Source organism: Neltuma alba, unplaced genomic scaffold, assembly GCF_004799145.2.
Source record: "Neltuma alba isolate B1F8T4 unplaced genomic scaffold, ASM479914v2 tig00002515_pilon, whole genome shotgun sequence".
NCBI lineage: Eukaryota > Viridiplantae > Streptophyta > Magnoliopsida > Fabales > Fabaceae > Neltuma > Neltuma alba.
The window spans coordinates 13888-34730 of record NW_021632893.1 but is presented as its reverse complement, the minus strand read 5'-3'; the positions used below and the strand labels follow the sequence as shown (position 1 = coordinate 34730).

General features: G+C 32.9%; 1 protein-coding gene and 1 long non-coding RNA gene across 2 annotated transcripts; both read right to left on the bottom strand.

Annotated features, from left to right (window-relative positions):
• Positions 1-100: 100 nt before the first annotated feature.
• Positions 101-2090, bottom strand: LOC114730844 (40S ribosomal protein S7-like). Its single transcript, XM_028917954.1, has 5 exons — positions 1992-2090; positions 1075-1233; positions 862-985; positions 492-674; positions 101-403 (listed from the first exon to the last, which is right to left on the bottom strand). The coding sequence occupies exons 2-5, from the start codon at positions 1221-1223 to the stop codon at positions 284-286; spliced, it is 576 nt and encodes a 191-aa protein (XP_028773787.1). The 5' UTR covers positions 1224-1233; positions 1992-2090; the 3' UTR covers positions 101-283.
• A 15435-nt stretch (positions 2091-17525) lies between these two features.
• LOC114730851 (uncharacterized) lies at positions 17526-18472 on the bottom strand. Its single transcript, XR_003738861.1, has 3 exons — positions 18364-18472; positions 17778-18012; positions 17526-17697 (listed from the first exon to the last, which is right to left on the bottom strand). It is a non-coding gene; the product is annotated as an uncharacterized LOC114730851 (long non-coding RNA).
• Positions 18473-20843: the final 2371 nt, after the last annotated feature.

Genomic DNA, 20843 nt, shown 5'->3' with positions numbered 1-20843 from the left:
TTTGATGTTTTAGAACTTCTGAATAAGCACAAACATTATAAGAGTCTGAAAATCCGAAATTGCCAGGACCACCAGCATAACATACTATCAAGCAGGAAGATTACCCAAAAAAGAATTCAATTTTAAATTCAGGCGCATCACTAAATACTCTTTGTTTCAATGTGATGACGGAGAAATCCAAGTCCAAAAATCAAAATTTCGAACGGCATAAAACAAAACTCGTAATATTGCTAGAAATAAAACACTGCACTAAAATACAGACTCCATCAAACGAAGAAGCATTTCAGGCTTCAGTGATTGGATAATCAAATACTACATCTTTCCCAGTAAGCTTCCTGTAAACTCCAGAAAAAGTTCCTAGCTTGTATTCAGTATTATTGCGCTCCTTAGGGTCCAGGAATACCTGAGTTTAAAAATATCATAAATGAATATTAGAAGATCACTATAATATAAAGAGAAGCAGGACAAAATATGCATTAAAAAGAACTCACCTTCATTATTTTTGATCCATCAACCCTATATCTGACTCGCTTGCCAACAATCTCAGCAGGATGCACAACATCCTCCAGCATGGCATCATGGACAGCTGTTAGGGTGCGGGTGCGAGGTCGCTGAACAGCAGAACCTTTCTTTGGTGGCCGCAAAATCCTTCTCGTAGCAATCACGACAACATCCTGCAATTCAGCATGATTTTCAGCAAAAGCACTCTAGTTATCCATGAAAACTTTCAAACAGCCAAGTGTAATGGGACACAGTAGGCACAGTACATTGCATTATAAACAACAAACACAGAGAGAGAGAGAGAGAGATGCTTGACAGCACATGAATTCCTAAACATTGTTTAGCATTGTGGACAACAACCTTTCCACTGAATTTCTTTTCCAATTCCCTAACAAGTCTGAGATGAATCTTGCGGAATGCCTTCCTCAATCTGTAAGGTACATAGATAACAACAGCTTTGCGGTTCCCAGCAACATCCATTTGACTGCATAATGGTTTGCTCTTGTGAGTTGTGACCAAAATAAAAAATAAAAAAAATTAGACTTACACAAGTGATTATAGCAACATGCTTACACAGCTTGATTTATGTAGAGATCCTTCAGGTCACTTTTCAGCTCCTGATTGGTGTTCTCCAAATCAAATAGGTACTGTGCAACTGTCTCCTCAAATTCAGTGGGTTCAGCATCATTATCCTTGTGGATTTTCTTTCTTGAAGTGTACATTTTGGCCAATCTGTTTTATGCCAAAACAATTGCTTATTAGGTAAATTTATTTTCATGATTTTAACCATGGTAATAGAAACAGAATAAACTTGAACTAACTGCTGCTAAAGGTCACTGGACAGTCTGCATTGGGTTCCTCAGCTTAGGTAAGCAAGAATTAATCAAAACATACACTATTCTGATAGCACAAAAAGAGTCAATCAAACAGAACCCTCATTGCAAAACTTTCACTAACGAAGAATCAGAAGATAAATGTAAAATGGGAATTTCAGCCCTATTCTTGAATACTTCCACAGAAAAATATCAATTGCCCTATCATTGAATACTATAACAATGCACATCAATTGTATAAAAATAAACATACAATTATCTCAAACTACCACTGACGAGGAATCAAAATGATAAATAGGAAAAATGTGAAATCGTCACTCTATTCTAAATTTTTCCACAAAATATAAAACGCCTCCCATTAAAACCACTTCAATTTTCAAACACTGGGGAGCAAACAAAAAAAGGGTAAAAACTTCAAAATAATCAACTGACATTCTCAATGTTAACGCAAATCCACTAAAACTAATACACGAAGGAGATCGAGGGGGGAAAAAAAATTCCATGGAGCAGTTGCATTGTAGAATATGTCTGAGTTTGGATTTTAAAGAGCCCAAATAGATGAGCTAAAAAATTGAGTCTTCAGTACAGGAGAAGGGAAATATCACCGGCACGGGAAAATGGATGTAACAACGAAAAGGAGAGAAACGTCGAACGTACCAAAAGATGAGCAGAAGCCGGTGAGTTCAGATCGACCTTAGCTCCAAGTCTTCGGCTTCCACGATCCAGAGTGAGAGGAGGCGCCGGGCAGGTTAACGCAAGGCTTATATAGCAACTTTAGAATACGCTCCAAGGTTGCCCTAACTCTTGACGGCTCCCCTTTTTTTCATTCATAATTCGTCTATTGTGTTTAATGTATTTAATTAATTACAAATACAATTTAAGTAACATGCAAAAAAATTACCCAAAAAAAATACAATTAGAGTAAAAGGTACAAAATTTTATAAACTTTTTATTATATTTTTTTTTGAGTGACGAAACTTTTTATTGTATTCTTTTATTTTCTTCAAGAATTATTTTTTAAAAATTATAAGTTATATATGGGTCCGCATGTATTAGCACTTTATCAGGCACGGCGTATGAGAAGATGCATGAGGTACGCATTTTTTATTTTTTATGATTTGGGTTAAGTTGTATCTCACCCTTCAAATATTTTTCATCAAGCACCTACATCCTAAATTCATTACTTTTTAGTTTTTAGTATCCTAAATATTTGTTCAATAGTAACAGTATTCTAAATTTATTAATTTTAGCACATCATCAACTTACAACATTTTTTCAGCACCTTAAATTATTTTTTAAGTTGTATACAGTATGTTTATTACTACAAAGTAGGATGCATAAAAAATTAGTTTATTAGGAGATTTTTATGATTTTATTAATTTTTTATTTTTTATGATTTATGATTTGGGTTAAGTTACATCCTATCCTTCGAATATTTTTCACCAAGCATTTATATCCTAAATTCATTACTTTTTAGCATCCTAAATATTTGTTCAGTAACACCAGTATTCTAAATTTATTAATTTTAACATATCCATCAACTTACGACATTTTTTATTACTATTTACTATCATAAATTTATTAACTTTTAGTACATCTATCACCTTAAATTATTTTTTGAGTAGTATACAGTATGCTTATTACTGGATGCATCAAAAATTAGTTTATTAGGAGATTGTGTATTCAGTTGTGAAAGACGTGAGTCAAGATGTTCAAACTGTTAAGGGAAGCCTTCAACAATTTTGCATACCATGAAATGGAGGATAAAAGTATTAAAATAAAAAAATTATAAAAAAATAAAAATACGGAAAGAATAAAAAAAGGAAAGATATACATTTATTTTAGATTGTCCTTTCTTTCAAGAGAGAAAGGTTCATCAAATTTAACTTTAAAATTAGGGTTATATTTGTAACAACTAATATTGAAAACACTTTCAAATTATTCATTATCAAATTGAACAAAACTTCCTTCACATAGCCTCACTCAAAATATATAATTAGACTATGAGAAATTTTTATATGTTCATAAAATACCACATCATGCATGTTCTTTCTGATGAAAATATTCTAGTAATCTTTTTCTGGTTCCCATAGCTCACAAATGTCGCTTGATTATTTTTTCTCTCTTCATGACCTCTTATGTTAGAAATTTTAAATACTCATGAAAAAATAATTATAGGAACGTTTTCATTAGAGAGAGTATGGATGACGTGACACTATAGAAGTATATAAGAATTTCTCCTAGATTATGCAAAAGATTATTCTTCATTCTTAGATTATTGAAATAATTTTCATTTAGTTTCTTTACATTCTTGTATAATTTTTCAAATGACCTAATAAATTTTTTTGTTTTTAACCATTTTGATTTCAATCAAATCGATTAAGAATTGTATTAATTTGATACTACTTTTTTCTCCTTCTAGTATTCTCCTTTAGTCAGTATCAGAACTAGAAGGAAAAATATAAATATATTGACATAATATAAGTATTAAGAATTATTAATTAAGAAAAAAGTAGAAAAAATAATATTTATTGAGAAAGATCCTACAAACTACAATTATTTCTAAGAATCAAACATTTTAAAAATACTAAATTATCATTAACTAAATTCTTACATTTTCTCTCATCACACCTTCCATTGAATTTTTTTTTTATAATCTCCTTAGTTTTTATTAAAATGATTCATAATCTTTTTTTCATAAATATTTGCAACAAAATTTATTGAAATCAAATCAAAATAAATATAAAATGAAATGAAAATATTTATTTAATTTTTATCTTTGTCTTTATTTGAGTTTCAATAAAAATTCTCTCTATCTTTTCAAAAAACTCTAGTTTGTTTGTTTTATAAATTATTTTACTACATGCATATATATTATTACATAGTTAAATTTAAGAAACATGTTTTAATTGATTTGAATAAATACAATTTAATTTTTTAAAAATAACAAAATGATAAGATAAATGAAAAATTTTAAATTTATCTTTATATCTAAAAATTTTCATTCTCTTAATTTTAATAATGTTTTAATTGTTAGTAATGTTAACACACAAAACAAGATCAAGAAAAAAAATTACAAGAATTGATAAAAAAAATAGTATAGAGAAAAAAAATTAAAAACACTTTGTGCAATTGATATTTCTGCTTATTTATTGATTTATGCGAAAGTGATAAAATCTTTACTTTTAATCCAATGTTATTAAGTTAATTTTCATGCAGTTTCTTTATAGGGGGAATTCTGATTAAATCTAGTTGAAATATCAAAATCCAAATTAAGGCTTACACTTTTAATAAATTATTAATTAGGCCAAGAGGCCTTATTAGGAAATTTTGAATGTTGTTAAAAGACTAAAATACCCATTTAAAGTAACAAATTGGTAATTGGTCTAATCAATTTATGACTTAAATTCTTCTTTCTTTTTTTTTGTGATGTCGCCAAGGAACAAAAAACCGGACCGGTAATTAAACCGGTCGAGATACTGGGTTAAGGGTTAATGGGTTAAATCAGGATCAACCCGTAATCAAACCGGTAATAATTAAAATGCTATGTTTTAAATTATATATTAACTACTTTAAATAGAAATTAAAATAAAGATACGAAGAAAAATATATAAAATAAAATATATATTTAAGAAATTATATATATAGTAAATAATATGGTAGAAGTACTCATTAGTCAAATCCATCTATTCCTGTAGGATGGTTTTCCGTGGGAAACTTGAACCGCGTGGAAATCTAATTTTTTTATTCAACTTTCAATTTTAAGTTTTCACATTTCTCGAGATCTGCTTCTCCGGTTGAACCACTTCACATTTTTTATCATTTCCTTTCATTATTCAGTCTTTTCACACCTTGTACGTGATGGATCAGGCATTCACATGCTCTTATAGCTTTCTCTCTTACTCTCCTTCTTCTCTCCATTTCAGTATTTCTTTCTTCTTCGTTCTTCGTTCATCGTTCCCCTCTTCTTTGTTTCATTCTCATACCTTCATCCTTCCTTATCTCTGTTCAGATGTAGTCGCAGAACCAGAAGGGTGAGAATAAATTTTATTTTTATTTACAAAACGAACATGCAGGACCAGAGGAACTGAAGAAAACAGTCATTTTTTTATTTCTGTTTTTCTTCTTCTTCGGTCAATTTTTTTTGTCTGTGTGCGGGAAACAGTCTCAAGTGCTTCTTCTTCTTCTTTCAAACAACCCGGCTAAACCATCAAAACCAGCGGGCTGGCTGGTTGTAACCGGTTTGCACCGGTTCTTTCTGGTTCGATTTTCTTCCGGTTTTGTTGTTAAACCAGACCGGACAACTGACCGGTTCACCAGTTTCCGGTCTGAACCGGCCGGTCCGGTCCGGTTTTTTGTTCATTGGATGTCGCTAAATGAACCATCAACTTCACGTATTCTTACCCTATGTGTTGTTAAAAGAGTAAAATATATGATTTTTTTTGTGTAATTTATATTAAGAAATTCATATTACTCCATCCGTCCCATGAAATGTTAGAAAAGTTATTTAGATTTCTATATAAACTCATATTAATTATTAGTAAGAATTTTAACAATAAAATTATAAGACATAACATGATAAGAACATCTTTATGGCAGATATAACAAAACACTTAAAAAAAACAACAAATTTGATGCTAAAATATACTAATACTATAAGATTCTGATTTTTCAACTATAAGGAAAAAAATTTCTTCAAAAAAATTATTAATTTCATGGTGTTGGAATCAAGTAATTAAAAAGTCCTATTCCCATTACTAAAAAAAAGTCCCTATTCCCATAAATTTTATCAATATATCAAAATTAGTATAAAATATTATATTACGTATTGTCAATGTTTTGCTCTTAGTATTTCCAAATTTTTTATGTAAGAAATTTTGTATAAATAAATACTATATAATGTCAAGTTTTCATGGTTTAATTTTTTTCAAAATAATATTATACTCTCATATTTAAATTATAAAAGGGGAATTTAGTCTTTTAATAATATTTAAAAATTTCTAATAAGGCCTATTGGCCTAAATAGGATTTGTTAAAAATATAGGTCTTAATTTGGATTTTGATATTTTAACCGGATTTAATCAGGATTCTCCCTTCTTTATACTCTCATAGAATTTTTCAAATGAATATTATTAAGTTAATTGAATTTTTCAAATGAATACTATGAAATTAATTAAGTTAATTTTCATCCAGTTTCTCTACAATCTCATAGAATTTTTCAAATGACTTAATAATGTTTTTTGGAAGAATTAGAGACAAGGATTAATAAGGAGTGATATTTATAGGTGAGGATTATAAAAATTAAAATTATTTAAAAGGATTAAATATTCAAATATAAATTTAAAAATACTATATTATCCTTATCCAAACCTCTTACATTTTCTCATACATTCCCTCCTACATTTTATTTTTAAAACTAATTCAAATTAACAAATTTTACTAAATTAGATCTGCTTTCCCTCAAAGTTTACAACCTGTGTAAAAATCAATTTAATAAATGTGCAAACTTTGTTACTTCATGTAAAAACTAAATTTTTATTTTCTTTATTAAAGATTAAAAAAAACCTTCACAGATTTTAATTAAAAATAAAAATTATATATTTTATTAAAATTTAGATTATTATATAATTTATCATATACACGATTTTAAAAATTCCAAGAAATTTTGTATAACTTCTTTTTTATTTTATAAGAAATTTATATCAGATTTTAAAATAAAAAATAGATGTAATTTTGAGAAATTTGACGAATTCAGACTATTCATTATAATTTTATAAGAGCCCTCCTCAAATCATTTAACAAAAGCCACCTAATTATATAATAAAAAAATTCATGTAATGTTAAGAAATTTAAAGAAATCATTTTCTTTGATTTTTCAAAAATTTTTATATAATAAATGATATAATAATCCAAATTTTAGTAAAATTATATAATTTTTACATTCAAAATTAAAGTCTGTGTTGATTTTGAAAAGAAAATTTCAATTTTTATAAAGAAAATAAAATTTTATTTTTTACATGAACAGTGCTTGCTTATTTTTTTAATTGATTTTTACGTAGGTTATAAATTTTGAGAGAAACCATATTTAATTTAGTAAAATTTATTAATTTGTATTAATTTTAAAAATAAAACATAGGAGGGAACATAGTAAAAAATGTAGGAGGTTTGAATAGGAATAATATGCTATTTTTAAATTTATATTTAAATATTTGGTCCTTTTAAATAATTTTAATTTTTTGTGATCGTCTTTCATAAATATCATTTCTTATTGGTCCTTATCTCTAATTCTTCCATGTTTTTTTCGCAACCATCTATACGGATAGTTATGCTCATTGTTGTTCCAAAAAAATCCATCAAGGATTCATTTGGATTGGTGGTAGGAAAAATAACTTATTTTCAATCTGACTTTTGAAAAAGTGAGATTAGGCAAAAGATATATTGAGTAATGTGATTTATGTTTGAATTCACTTTTATAAAAGTTAGTTTGTAAGGTAAAAAAGTTGTTTAGATTATAATTGGATAAGTAAGTTTAGTTTATAAAATGACCAAAATGGGTATGACCTTTATTAAATGATAAAAAATGATTAAAAATATGAATTTATAAAAATATAATAATTTTAAATTATTATAATAGGAAGAAGTTCTATTTAATGAATAAAATATATTTATATTAATGTGAAAATTTTTTAACCAAATAATATTACATAATTAATTAGATGATATATTCTATATGTATATACAAAATGAAAAATAATATCAAAATATTATAAAAATTTTGCTAAAAAATATTTTAATTTAAAAGAGGATTAAAAATAAATAAGTAAAAATTGATTAGAAGCATAAGGAATATGTAGAGAGAAGTATAGGATAACATAAATATAGGAGTAAAAATGTTTTTTGATTTTAAAAATTACTTTTAGATGAGCAAGATAAACCATAAGCCATAAAAATTAACTTATGACTTAAATTGCTTTTTGAGATAAAATGACTTCTAGTCAAAAGTGATGCCAAACACAATAACATAACTCAATCTAACTTTTGGCCTTTGAAAGCTACTTTTATCCTCCCGTTCGTTCAAGCAAACAGGTCTTAAGACTTGTATTGCTCTGATACCTCTTTTTCTTCCTTTTAGCACTCTCCTTCAGTTGGTATTAGAGCTAGAAGGAAAAATAAAAATGTATGGATATAATATAAGTTAATTAAGAATTATTTTTATTAAGTTTCTTGTCAATATTTCTTTACTATATTTTTTTATAACAAAAGGACGCCTCAATTAAATACCATCCTATCTTAGAGTGGCAATATTACAATCATTAAGCAATGAAGAACCTAAATCTGCAGGGGGTGAATAACCACGTGGAAGCCATGCAATGCATCCAAACCTCTCTTGGCCAAGTAGTCTGTCGGCTTATTGCTATTTCTTTGCGTGTATCGAATGCAAACTTCCCACATTCTGTTTAGTATCGACTGTATCTCCTGAATAAGACTGTGATCATCGTGTTCCTCTTCAACTCTGTGCTATAGGAGTTCAATGATGTTAGTTGAGTCCAACTCCATGATCACTCTTCTATAGCCTCCATCCCACGCTAGTCTCAGGCCATGCAAACATCCCCATAACTCCGATGTCATTGCATCCCCATAATCCAGATGGCAAATGAAACCTTTTAAGAACCTTCCTTGATGGTCTCGTAGCAAGCCACCGCAAGCACAAGTGTGATTGGTATGAGAACAGGCCCCATCGATGTTTAACTTAGTCCACCCCTCTAGGGGTGGCTTCCAGGCCTCAGGGACACCCAGTAGCAGTGCACCTGGCAGCGAGGATCCTACTATGCTCCTCCACGTTTGTTGCAAGGTGCTCGTTATGCCTTTAACTCTCAAGATTAGATCCTCATTGGTAATGTAATTGATTCAAAAGTAAGGAGATTCCTTCTTCGTCACAGCCACCAGCAAGTGATGGTAAAGATACTTGGTCAGTTATCTCTGCTACATCCCTTGTTTTGAAAGTTCCAACACAACTAGTCTTGTAGATTTAAGGAGTAGAAGCGTTACCACAATGAGGGGTAGAGCAGTTTGTGCTAGAGAGTCTTCGTATTACTGCAGTCTCGGAGAACGGGAAGGAGGTCTTCCACTCCCTGACTGCAGATGTGGCATAGGTCAGTGTCGCTAAGGCCTCGTTTGTGACGCGCAACATTCGTGAGTAAACTTTGACGTAAGACAAGCCATATGAATGTTCGGCAGCGCTGGGGTACCTATAATTTTCAGAGTTTATCCCAAGATGCATTAGGCTCGGTTCTTCCACTAGAGAGCATCGTATATGCCAACTTCACAGAAAAGTTCCCATGCTTCTCCCATTTCCAACGAACATTGTTACAATCGGCACTATACTCAAGACTAGACTAAGTCTTCGGCCAGTTTTCTTTAATACCCTTCCACACATTCAATCTCTATCGTGATGAGTCTATTTGTGGTATAAGGTCCTCACCACATTTGTACTTATCCCTCACAACCCTAACCCAAAAGTCTTCTTTATTCTTTACCAGCTTCCAACCCAACTTCATGAGCAAAGATTGATTCTGTAATTTGGCATGTCTTAAACCAAGTCCACCATATCTCTTACCTGTACAGACCGCCTCCCATGCGACTAGTGGTATCTTCTTGTTGGTTACGGTGTTGCCTCTTAAGAAGCTCTGATTACACTTATCTAGAGTTTCACAAGTGTGTACAAGCAAAGAGGAGGTCTGTATGACATAACCTGAGATAGCCGTAGATACCGAGGAGATCAGCGTTGCTCTTCTTGCTAGGGAGATTGAATAAGTTTTCCATCTAGACATTCGGGACTTAACCTTATCAATGGCCTCGCTAAAAGTTTCTTTATTAACTCACCGGTCTTGTAGCGGAACACCCGGGTATTTGCCCGAGTTGGAGGTTGGAGTAAATCCCAAAATGGAACTAATTTCACTGCAACGTGTGTGGTTAATGTTTGTGGAGAAAAGAACTCTTGTCTTTTGGGCACTAACTTTGAGGCCGAAGCTTTGACAGAAAATATCTAGACACTCCTTAATAAGTTCAGCTTGCCTTACCGAAGCCTCCGCAAAAAGAAGGATGTCATCGGCAAAGAAAAGATGTGAAATTGGGGGACTCATTCTAGTAAGCTTGATAGGACGCCATTGGTTGCTCGACACCTTTTCCTGAATGAGATGCTCCAATTTCTCCATGCAGATAACAAAGAGATAAGGTGACATAGGATCCCCTTGCCTAACACCTCTTGATGAATGAAAGCAATCTGCCTTACTCCCATTCCAAAGTAATTGTAAGTTTGCCGTACGAATGTAGTTGTCAATCACTTTGACGAATGAAGAAGGAAGTTTGAGTTCTGCTAGGCATCCCAGTAAAAAGTTCTAGTTGACTCTGTCGTAAGCTTTTTCTAGATCAATATTAATAGTCATGTAGCCTTTCTTTCCCCGTATGGTTCCCATAGAATAGGCCACCTCCTATGCCATCAGAGCTGTGTCTTCCTGGTAACAAACCACATTGGTTAGGGGAAATAATGTCAGGCATATAAAACTTCATCCTACTAGCAATAATTTTTGTAACCACTTTATAGATGACGTTACATAGGCTAATGGGTCTAAGGTCTTTGATGGTTTCAGGGAGTCCTTTTTAGGAATGAGCACAATTAAGGTGCCATTGATATCTCGGATTGCCCTCGAATGAGAGAACAAGTACTTCACCATTGTCGTAACCAAACCCCTAACCCTACTCCACTGGCTTTGATAGAAGAGAGCATTGAACCCATCTGGTCTAGGCGATTTAAGGGCACCCATGCTAAACAAGGCATCTTTGATTTCTTCATCTTCAACCTCCTGACCGCACCCCTTCAGATGCTCCTCATGCATCGTAGGAAAAGTGATACTGCACTACATATCATGATGATTTGGTATCTCTTCTGTGAACAGAGCTGAAAAGAAAGCTGTGGCATTAGACTTGATTCTATTGATATCATAGCACCACTCTCCGTGCTCTAGCTTCAAAATATCAATCCTATTCATTTTCCTTCGCCCATTCGCGTGAGCATGGAAGAGTTTAGTGTTTCTGTCACCCTGCAAGTTCCATTCCAATCTCGCTTTCTGTGCCCATAACAGTGACTCCTGCATAAGAGTGCCTTCTAATTCTCTCTACAATTCAGCTTGGAGCTCGTCGTAGTGCTCTGGTTCCCACCCCATGCAATGTCTCTGGTTACCCCTTCTAGTTGACGTAGAATTTTCTGCTTACGGCCTTCAATATGGCCAAAAACCTCTCTTTTCCATTAATTGCACACTGGAGAGAATTGTTCAATATTATCATTCCAACCCAGGGAAGTATTCCCCCTGTCTTCCACCAAACTACTAAACTCCTCATGCAGTACCCAGGGTGCTATGAAACAGAAAGGGCATTGCGCTCTCTCCCTAGTTTGGCACCCGTCGAGATGGAGGAGAAGTGATTGATGATCAGATTTATAGAAAGGTAAGTGTGAGACACGTGCATGTGGAAACTGTGTGCACCACTTGTCATTTGCCAAAAAATGGTCCAATCGTGCCTCTGTACCACCCCGCTTCCAAGTAAATTGAGGACCCACGTAACCCAGGTCTTCCATTTGCATTTCATCGAACCATAAACAAAACTCTTAGTCTGTGGATACGCAGTGAGTGGCAGGTGACTTCTATTCAGATTCGAGTAACGTGGCGTTAAAGTTGCCATTAAAAATCCAAGGACTATGCGATAACACTCCTAGTCTTGATAACTCAAACCAAAAAGTTCTTCTTAAACCGACATGCAGAGACACATAGATGATAGTCATGAACCAAGTTTCTCGCCGACTATTTTCCAATTGCAAGTGAATGAATTGTCTGTGCTATTCTATGACCTCCACTCATCAAACCCCGACCCCCTTAGAGACACCATATGCCGTTGCTAAAGCCAACCATATCTATGAATGTGTAGTCCTGGAAACCCAGTCTTCCCATCTGTTTTTTTGTTTTCGCCTTATCCAATCTGGTTTCAAGCAATGCTAGAAAGTCTAATTGGTAAAATTTTCATAGCTCTTGTACCAGGCTGGGAAATGCCTTTGACCCGGTACCTCGTGAATTCCGTACCATGTAATTCATGAGGAAACATATGCGAGAGGTGATGTGTTTTTACTATCCCCCATTTGGACATCAACCTTAAAGTTATCCACATGTTGCTCTCGGTTTAGCTTTGCATTCGATATCTCCACTTCCTTGTGCATATCTTGGCTATTACCTTCCTCAACACCTCTCATATCGTTCATTAGATGCATATATAGATCCTGTGAGTTACTAACATCCATATTGTCTAGCTTTGGCCCACTTTCTTTAGCTTAGGGTCCTCAACGTGTTTGTCTTCATTTGACAGGCTTGCCTGAAGAACCTCAAATGAGTTTTGGGCCTTAGTCGGCCCAACTCTCTTAAAGCTAAGCTCCTTCTTCTTGTATTTTAATTTGGCAACATTCATATTTTCCTTCCCTTTTCAAATGAGCTTCTCGTCTTGCTTCCTCTTGGTCCCCACATTGACCCAACCAGACTCATTATTATTAATCTCGGCCCCAAACTTTCTAATTCCAACTCCGTGATCCTTCGCAATATTTTCAGCCTTATCCTTCCCAGATACCCTCGAATCAATACCAAATCTCGAGCCATCACCTTTTATGATCCCATGCGGATTTTTAGTCGCCTCTTTATGTCCATATCCTTTCATATCTATTCGCATAACTCCCCTGCAAAAATCTCTCTTCACCAACATTTGACGACCGAGATGTTTGACGGATATTGACGTTCCTTCTCTGACCATCGTTGACTGCCCACTGTCTCCATTTTCTTTATTTGGAGGATGGGTAGGTTGTTTGTTACCGTTGCCCTCACGACTTGTCACAGTAATATGCCTTCGGTGATTAGCCTCCTCAGTATTTTGCACCGGTTGCAACTTGATGCATGCATGTTTGTCGTGACCGTATAGACCACATTCAAAGCACACTTGGTGCAACCTTTGTACTTGATCTGTTTATCCTCTCCAAAAGCTGTGAAAGCTGGTAGCAAGGGTTGTTGGAGGTCAATTTCTACACAGATACGGGCAAAACCTCCTTTATCATAAATACATGTTGATCTGTCCACTTTAAGAGTCTTACCGACCATATTACCAATCATCCAAAGTGATTCCACATTGTAGAATTCCATAGGCAAATTCGGTATGCGAATCCATGCTGCAAATCTTCTTTGCTAGTTACCAATAGGTAGTGATCATCTATCATCTAGGGTCCCTTCTGAAACGCATAGTCTCTATCCTCTCGACTTGCAAATGAGACAATAAAGTAACCATTACTGAGAGGTATCACTTTCATAGCCTCCTTCGGTTTCCACATCCTTTTAATTCGATCTATCAAGATATTCTTAGGCACTTGGGTTCCTAAGACTTTGACAATGAGCGAGTTCATCCATGGTTGACACCAAGCCATGTATTGCTCTACCGAAACGGATAGTACGGGATACCTCCTTTTACCATTGCCATCATCTCACACGTTCTTATTCTCATCCTCCTTATCCTGTGTCACCGTAGTGTCTTCATTCTTCTTGGTGAAAAAAGATTTCCATCCGTTCACGATATCTTCCTATTCGTCATGTTTTACAAGAAAACCGGTACAGCCTAGGGAAAGTAACTTCTCCTTATAAGACCATTGCCCTCACCGTCCTCCTCCTAATGTTGCTGTCTCCTCACCACCATCTTCGGTTGTTGCCAACCTCTTCCCGTCTCCCCCAGACTCCCTTGAATCAGACTTACCAAAGACAAAGATTGTAGGGCTCGAGAGATGAGCCCCTTCTTTATCATGTTCACGACCTCCCCCTTGATCTCTATCGCCACTCTCTCTTCCGTCGCTTGTTGTCCACTCTCTATGCTCTCCGTTCTCTCTAATTTTTAAAATACTCTTTGATTGGCTTTCTTTACTATATTTTCAATTTGATAGAACATATCATTTTGAGTAAGTATGTGAATTGGTTCTATTGAATATTTATAAAGTTGTAAGATTATGACAATAATTAGCAATGTAAAAAATGGCAAGTCCTCGTTAAAAATTCACATGCATGAATATTTCTTAGAATATCAATTACCTAATCTAGTGGTTATAATGGTATTAAAAATTTAACTTGATAGATAAATTTTAGCTGATATTCTCTCTTTGCATTACTATAAAATTTTAAGTTTCTTTTTATTTAAAATATTAGTCCTTATAATTTAATAAAAATCTGAACTATTTTGCTTCCTCAGAGACTAAAACCTATGGTTTAAAATTTAAAAAACTAAAGTCAAAATGAAAATGAATTTAAGGGACCAAAAATTATATTAACTTTTTAGAAATCTATATTTTTCACAATGCTCTTTTATTCCTGGTTCCTCCTTCATTTCTATAGAGTTTCATCCTGCTCAACCAATATACTTAAGAAAGAAATCTATTTCCATGGCATTAACCAAGATATTGCGATGATTTTTTTTTTTTTTCCAAATGTAGAGATAGAGATAATCCAAACCCAATTTGAAGAGATATGCTTATATATGTAAAATGCCTTGATAATTTTGAGAGATTTTAAGAAAGTTTAACCTTTAAAAAATTATTATGCCTTAATTGCTATGTAGATGTATGTTTAATGAATTTTTTGTTTGTACATTTTAAACGTAAGTAACTTTAAAAATTTCGCTTACATTTTTCTTTTAGTTATTTTGTTAGTTAATAACAAACTGACTCGTCACTTGCAAACATTTTGCATATACTAAAATGCCATTCTTTATTTTAAAAATTGTTTAAACATGTACTTTTCACCTAAAAAATTATACCTTCAAAAAGCAATGCTGATACATATCTGTGCACAAAATTTTTTACATTTACTTTTCCATTATTGATCATTAAAAGATAATTGAAATTTTTTAAATATGAAATATGAAAAATAAAATAATCTCAAATCTAAAACATCTGAAACAAATTCTTAGAAAATGTAAAACTTCAATTTTTTTTGGGCCAAGGGAAAACTTTAATATTTTTTAAAGAAACAACTCATAAAAATGGCCTCATCGCCGTCTAAAGTCAAAATTTTTAATCCTTCTTTGTCTTTCACATACAAGATTGATACAAACAATTGACTACCCATTTTACATAATTGACTATATATATACATACAGCCCACTCATTAAACTCTACCCTTCATATTTAAGAGTATAAATAACTATTTTTGAACAAATCATTTGGCATATTTTTCAAACACCGGTGTGAATAGTCTATGTTCACCATCCCTCATCAACCCCATTTATCCAGAGTCCCTCAAGCAGACAACCCCCTCTACTTCCATGTCATCTCCACAAAAATGTCAAAGTGGTCCAAATATGAATCTCCCATATTTGTTTTTTGTGTCCCTGTCTTCTTCCCAGGAGTAAGAAATAAACCATTAAAATATAGAAGAAAGAAATGAGGTATTACAGATAGCACAACTTATTTGTCATATTTCATTCAATACACAGGGAAATGCACAAGTTTTAAAACGGTGGGCATTAAATCTTAATTACTACTAAACTAATGCACAAAATAGCCTACCTGTCCATGTGTACGTGAAAGCATGGGAACCACAAAATAGCCTAAACTCATGATGCCAAACAGAAAGTGCACAATCTCACCAACCTGTTGACGATGCAATACCAGATAGACTGAGAAAGGAAAGGAAGGAACCAGAAATAACAAGAACAATGATAATTTGCTTTAACCTTGTTCGGACACATTAAAAGAAGTTCCATACAAACTCCTATCAGAATCTGTAGTTTACCTTTGGGACAGACAGAAGGAGCCTGAACAGAAAAACTTGCAGCTCTGGTAGGCCCAACACCCTGCACCACGAAAAGTAATAGCTATAAGAGCTTAAAAAAAAAAAAAATCAAGATTAAGGCAAATTATTGAAAAAGCCACGAAAGCAAACCATCAATGTTGCTCTAGGTCCTTTATATAGGCCAAGAAAACCCTCCTCTCTACAAAAGTACAAATGGTACTAAAAGCATGTGAGATGCCCCTGTAGACTGTAGTGCATGGCACTTCTCCGCAGAAAAATCAAAATGAAAAGTGTTTAAAAAATGAGACAGAAGAATCAAGATGCAGGGGAGCAAATTAAATCAACTATACTCACCAAGAGATCATAGAAAGTCATTGCTGAAAGAAGCACCATGATCACAAAACTGATAGTATCCTTTCATGGGTTCCCTATATTACCAATGCTGCTCTGAATAACAATTTACTTGAGGAGAGAATAATAATTGGCTCAAAGATTATAAGTACCTTCAGTAGTTTATATAGAATGTGAATTTGCATTGATATAAACGGACTACTCAATTTCAATTGACCGCTTGCCATTACTAGTATCATGACTTGTCATTGGCAAACGACTGACTTGTCAATTGGTGCATATCAAGCTGTCAAAGCATGCCTTTTTACCTGTCCACACATTTGACTAAAAAAAAAAAATCTAACATAAATCTATCATATAATCTCATATCAGTTTACATATTCTGGCCATACATGATTTCAAGTTAACTACAGTTGCATAACACATTTTGGTTATAGTTTCATATAACGTGGATCTAATATTTTCACATAAATAGAGCTGTCATTTGTGGCGCTTTGACTTGTTGGTTGTTGCACAATAAGTTATCAATGCATGCCCATTCACTTGTCAATTGCTAATACTAAAAAAGCTAATATAATACGGTTTCATAAATTCATTTCAGAACACATGAATACCACCCAAAAAAAAATATATTTCATTTACCACTGAGTCATGTTAATACACATGAACTATAAAGTGATGATTATACAATGATGTCATTAAAATGATTATCAGTTAAGTTTCAAAATACAAAATAAATATATGGTTGAGGTCTATTTCTTCCTCTTGCTTCACCAATTACCACGTAGTAAAGGCAACACTTGATCACCAAGTAAGTACTTCCTTTACTTCCGATTCACTCTCTTCTTCCTCTTCTTCTGACTTTTCTGATCCAACTTGATCATTTTCTTCCTCTTCTTCTGACTTTTCTGATCCAACTCGATCATTTTCTTCCTCTTCTTCTGACTTCTCCCACACAGATTGCTCAATTTCTGCATTTTTCCCCCTTCCTCTGACCTTTTTAACCCAGCCTGATCTTCCTCTTTCTCTGAGTTTTCTGATCCAACATTTTCTTCCTCTTCTTCATTCTTACTCCCATGCAACAACCTAGACTGAAGGGAAAGCAGTTCCTCTCCCAACATGGACACAAACCTATCATAAGTTCTCTTTATTTCCTGAAAAATAATAACAATTAAATTAATCATGTGTCAGCTTGTATAAAACACCAAGCTAAGCTCAACATTATCCTACCTACCGGGTGAGTTAAGATTGTTTTTGGATTAAAGTCGCTAGATGAAGGCCCAACTACGTTACTCACACCACGTAGCATCCCTTGATTGCGATCCTCCTCCAGTTTCACGAGTCTTCAGCTTGCCCTCAATAAACCATGATGCTATTGTCTGCTAGGGGGTTTGCCAAGTGAAATCAGTAGACACCCACGTTACTTTGTTGTAAGAAAAAGTGGTCACAAGCTCGTTTAGACCTGCTGCCTATAAAAATAAAAAAAAAAAAAAAAGAACAAAGGAAAAAACTCATTTAGACCTGCAGACCATTTTCAACTGAACTCGAAGTGGTCGCAAGCACGATCAATAAATCTTCCATATCTACAAAAATAAATTGTTTGGCATAATCAAAGCTCTTGCGCACACACTATTCGGCTATCTCCCTTCCATTTAGTTCTTGTTCTTCAAATAGAGTTCTTTTACATTTCTCTGTATTAGTTCTCCCTTCTATGGATTTTTGCAGAAGACTTCGTTCGAAGGGAAATAAATGCACACACACACACATATATATATATGGGAACTACAGTAGCAGGCAAGGACGGAAGAGAAAGTGACGACCTGTTTCGCCTTTAGCAGAGCGTCGCCAAGGTCAGCCAGAGATTACTGCGGTGTCGAGTTCTCCTTCTCCCACAAGGACGGCCAGGGTTACTTGCTTCACGGGACTTTGCTTCCATGGCCACGGTTATTGCATTTGCTGTTACCGGACATTGAAGTTAGGGTTCGAGAGTGCTGAAAAGGCTTTTAGACAGGGGGACAATTTGAGGGCCGTTTGGACTGGCGCAGAAAAAGTCGTTTGTTTCCAAACTTTCCAAGGAAGAATTTCAAAAGACTCTCTTAATAGCCAATTGAGACGATACTATCTCCCCGCTTCTAATTATAATAACTAATTGATTAATACGAGGAGATTAAAAAAAAATTAAATTAGTTATTTGTAATAAATAGATATTGTTTTTTTTAAAATATCCTTAATAATCAAATTTATTGGTTAAAATTATCATTATTAGAGGGATTATTTGAAAAAGAATACATAAATATGAGAGACAAAATGAATTAAAATCTTATAATTAGGATCAAAATAAAAATCAAATAAGGTCTTATATTAAAAACTGGATGTAGTATCAGTTAGTGCTCAAAAAATTCTAAAATTTTACAGTGCTCTTTGACCAAAATTTTTTATGTGAAAAGACAAAAATATCTTTGAATTGCAAATCACTGAATTTATATTGCAAATAATTAAATTCTTGTTGTAAATATCTGAATTTGAGTTGTAAATCCTTGTAAATTTTATGGATGAATGAATGAACAACTCAAATTCAATAATTTACAATAAGAATCTGAATACTTGTAATAAGAAATCAGCAATTTGCAATTCAAATAAAAAAAATGTTTTTGTCTTCTCACACACAAATTTTTGGTCAAAAAGTGCAATGGGGTTCCAGAATTTTTTGGGTTGACTGATCTTAATTAATTAGTTATTGACGGATTTATTGAAATTTTCCCTATTTTCACTTGGGCTTTTGGAAACCTAGGGCTAGGTGAAAGTTAGATTAAATAATTTGATTTATATTTAAATTAGTTTTTGTAAATTAACAAATTTGTAAAAGTAGAAATTGTTTGAATTATGTCACACAAAAAACAATTATTTGAATTATTATTGAACAAGCAAGTTTAATTGTAAAATAAATGAAAAAGATATGAATTTTATTAAATGATACCATTTCAAATCTTCAAGATAAGGGCAGTTGTGGATTTAATTTGGTTCTAAATATAAGATCTAATCTTTGTCTCTTATATTTATTCATTTTATCCCTAAATAATCCTTATGGTGATTGCACATATTAAGGGATTCCCATTCATAAATAGTTTAATACACATGATTAATAAATATATTTTTACGAAGACAACACTCATTTATTACAAATAATCAACTTGATTAATTTTTTAATATCTATAAATTACTAGTAGTTATCTAGCCTTTATATTAAAAACCGAAAATCATATATGTGTCTTTAACAAATGTTTTCTCTCACCACAGTTGAAAAGTTATAAGCAGCAAATTTTTGCTTATGACTTATCGCGATTTTTTATGTAAAAACACAACTACCCCATCGCCAAATATCATACATCACATGATTTGTTATTTTCACCGCACCATTACTTATCAAACAGGCATCAGGCAAATAGGTTCAGTGTATTACCAAGGGTAAGAGCATCTTTTCATAATTGTGATCTTTGTCTATTACCAAGGAGATATTTAGATTAACTTTTTAAAAGTGATTTTATGGTACGTGAAATAAACATGTGAGAACTTTTTTAAGTGATTGTTCTTTTCACAATTATCTTTCACTCTGAGTCCCTTGAACCTGACATTAATTTGAAGATTGAAACTTTGCAGCAACAATTTCTCTTGATTCGCATTCACCAAAAAAAAAAAAATCTTTTAATTGAAATCGAGTAAAATTTCCTAATAATTAATATAATTAATTTTCTTAACCTGTGTGGATTAATCATTTAGATCACATATTTAGATTACGAGGGAGTAGTATTTACAAAGAACCATCCGAAATGGATCCATATGAACACACACAGGACGCAATCCAAGTTAACTTGTTTTGAAACTTTGCTTGCATTTATCTTTACTCGAATTTGGATGCACTAAATTATTAGGGAATAGGGAACAAACTTGCATTTATCTTCACTGAAACTCTAATGGTATCAATAAGTACAAGATTATGGAACAGTAATAATGTGCAATCAAGCTGCAGGGGAAGTAATAATGTCTCCTCACGTGATAATGCACAGCTGTTTGAGTAACCATTAAGCATATGCTATATATATACATTCCTCTGGTCTTATTTATAAAATATAGAGATAATATTTTTTTTGTTCTATTTATAACTATAAGTTACATTAATAAATTTTTAATATAAATGTACTATTTTCCTTTTATTTATTATTATATAGATTGTTATTTTTTCAAAAAGTATACATATTAAATAGGGATAAAATTGAAAATTTATTAAGTTTTAAAGTAAAGT

Bases quoted from the DNA above. Each gene is read 5' to 3' on its own strand.
- LOC114730844 (XM_028917954.1), bottom strand. From the start codon at position 1,223: ATGTACACTTCAAGAAAGAAAATCCACAAGGATAATGATGCTGAACCC. The intron at 675-861 runs GTTGTTGTCCAC...GCTGAATTGCAG, and splicing joins AAAAGAAATTCAGTGGAAAG to GATGTTGTCGTGATTGCTAC. The intron at 404-491 runs GTGAGTTCTTTT...TTTTAAACTCAG, and splicing joins ATGGATCAAAAATAATGAAG to GTATTCCTGGACCCTAAGGA.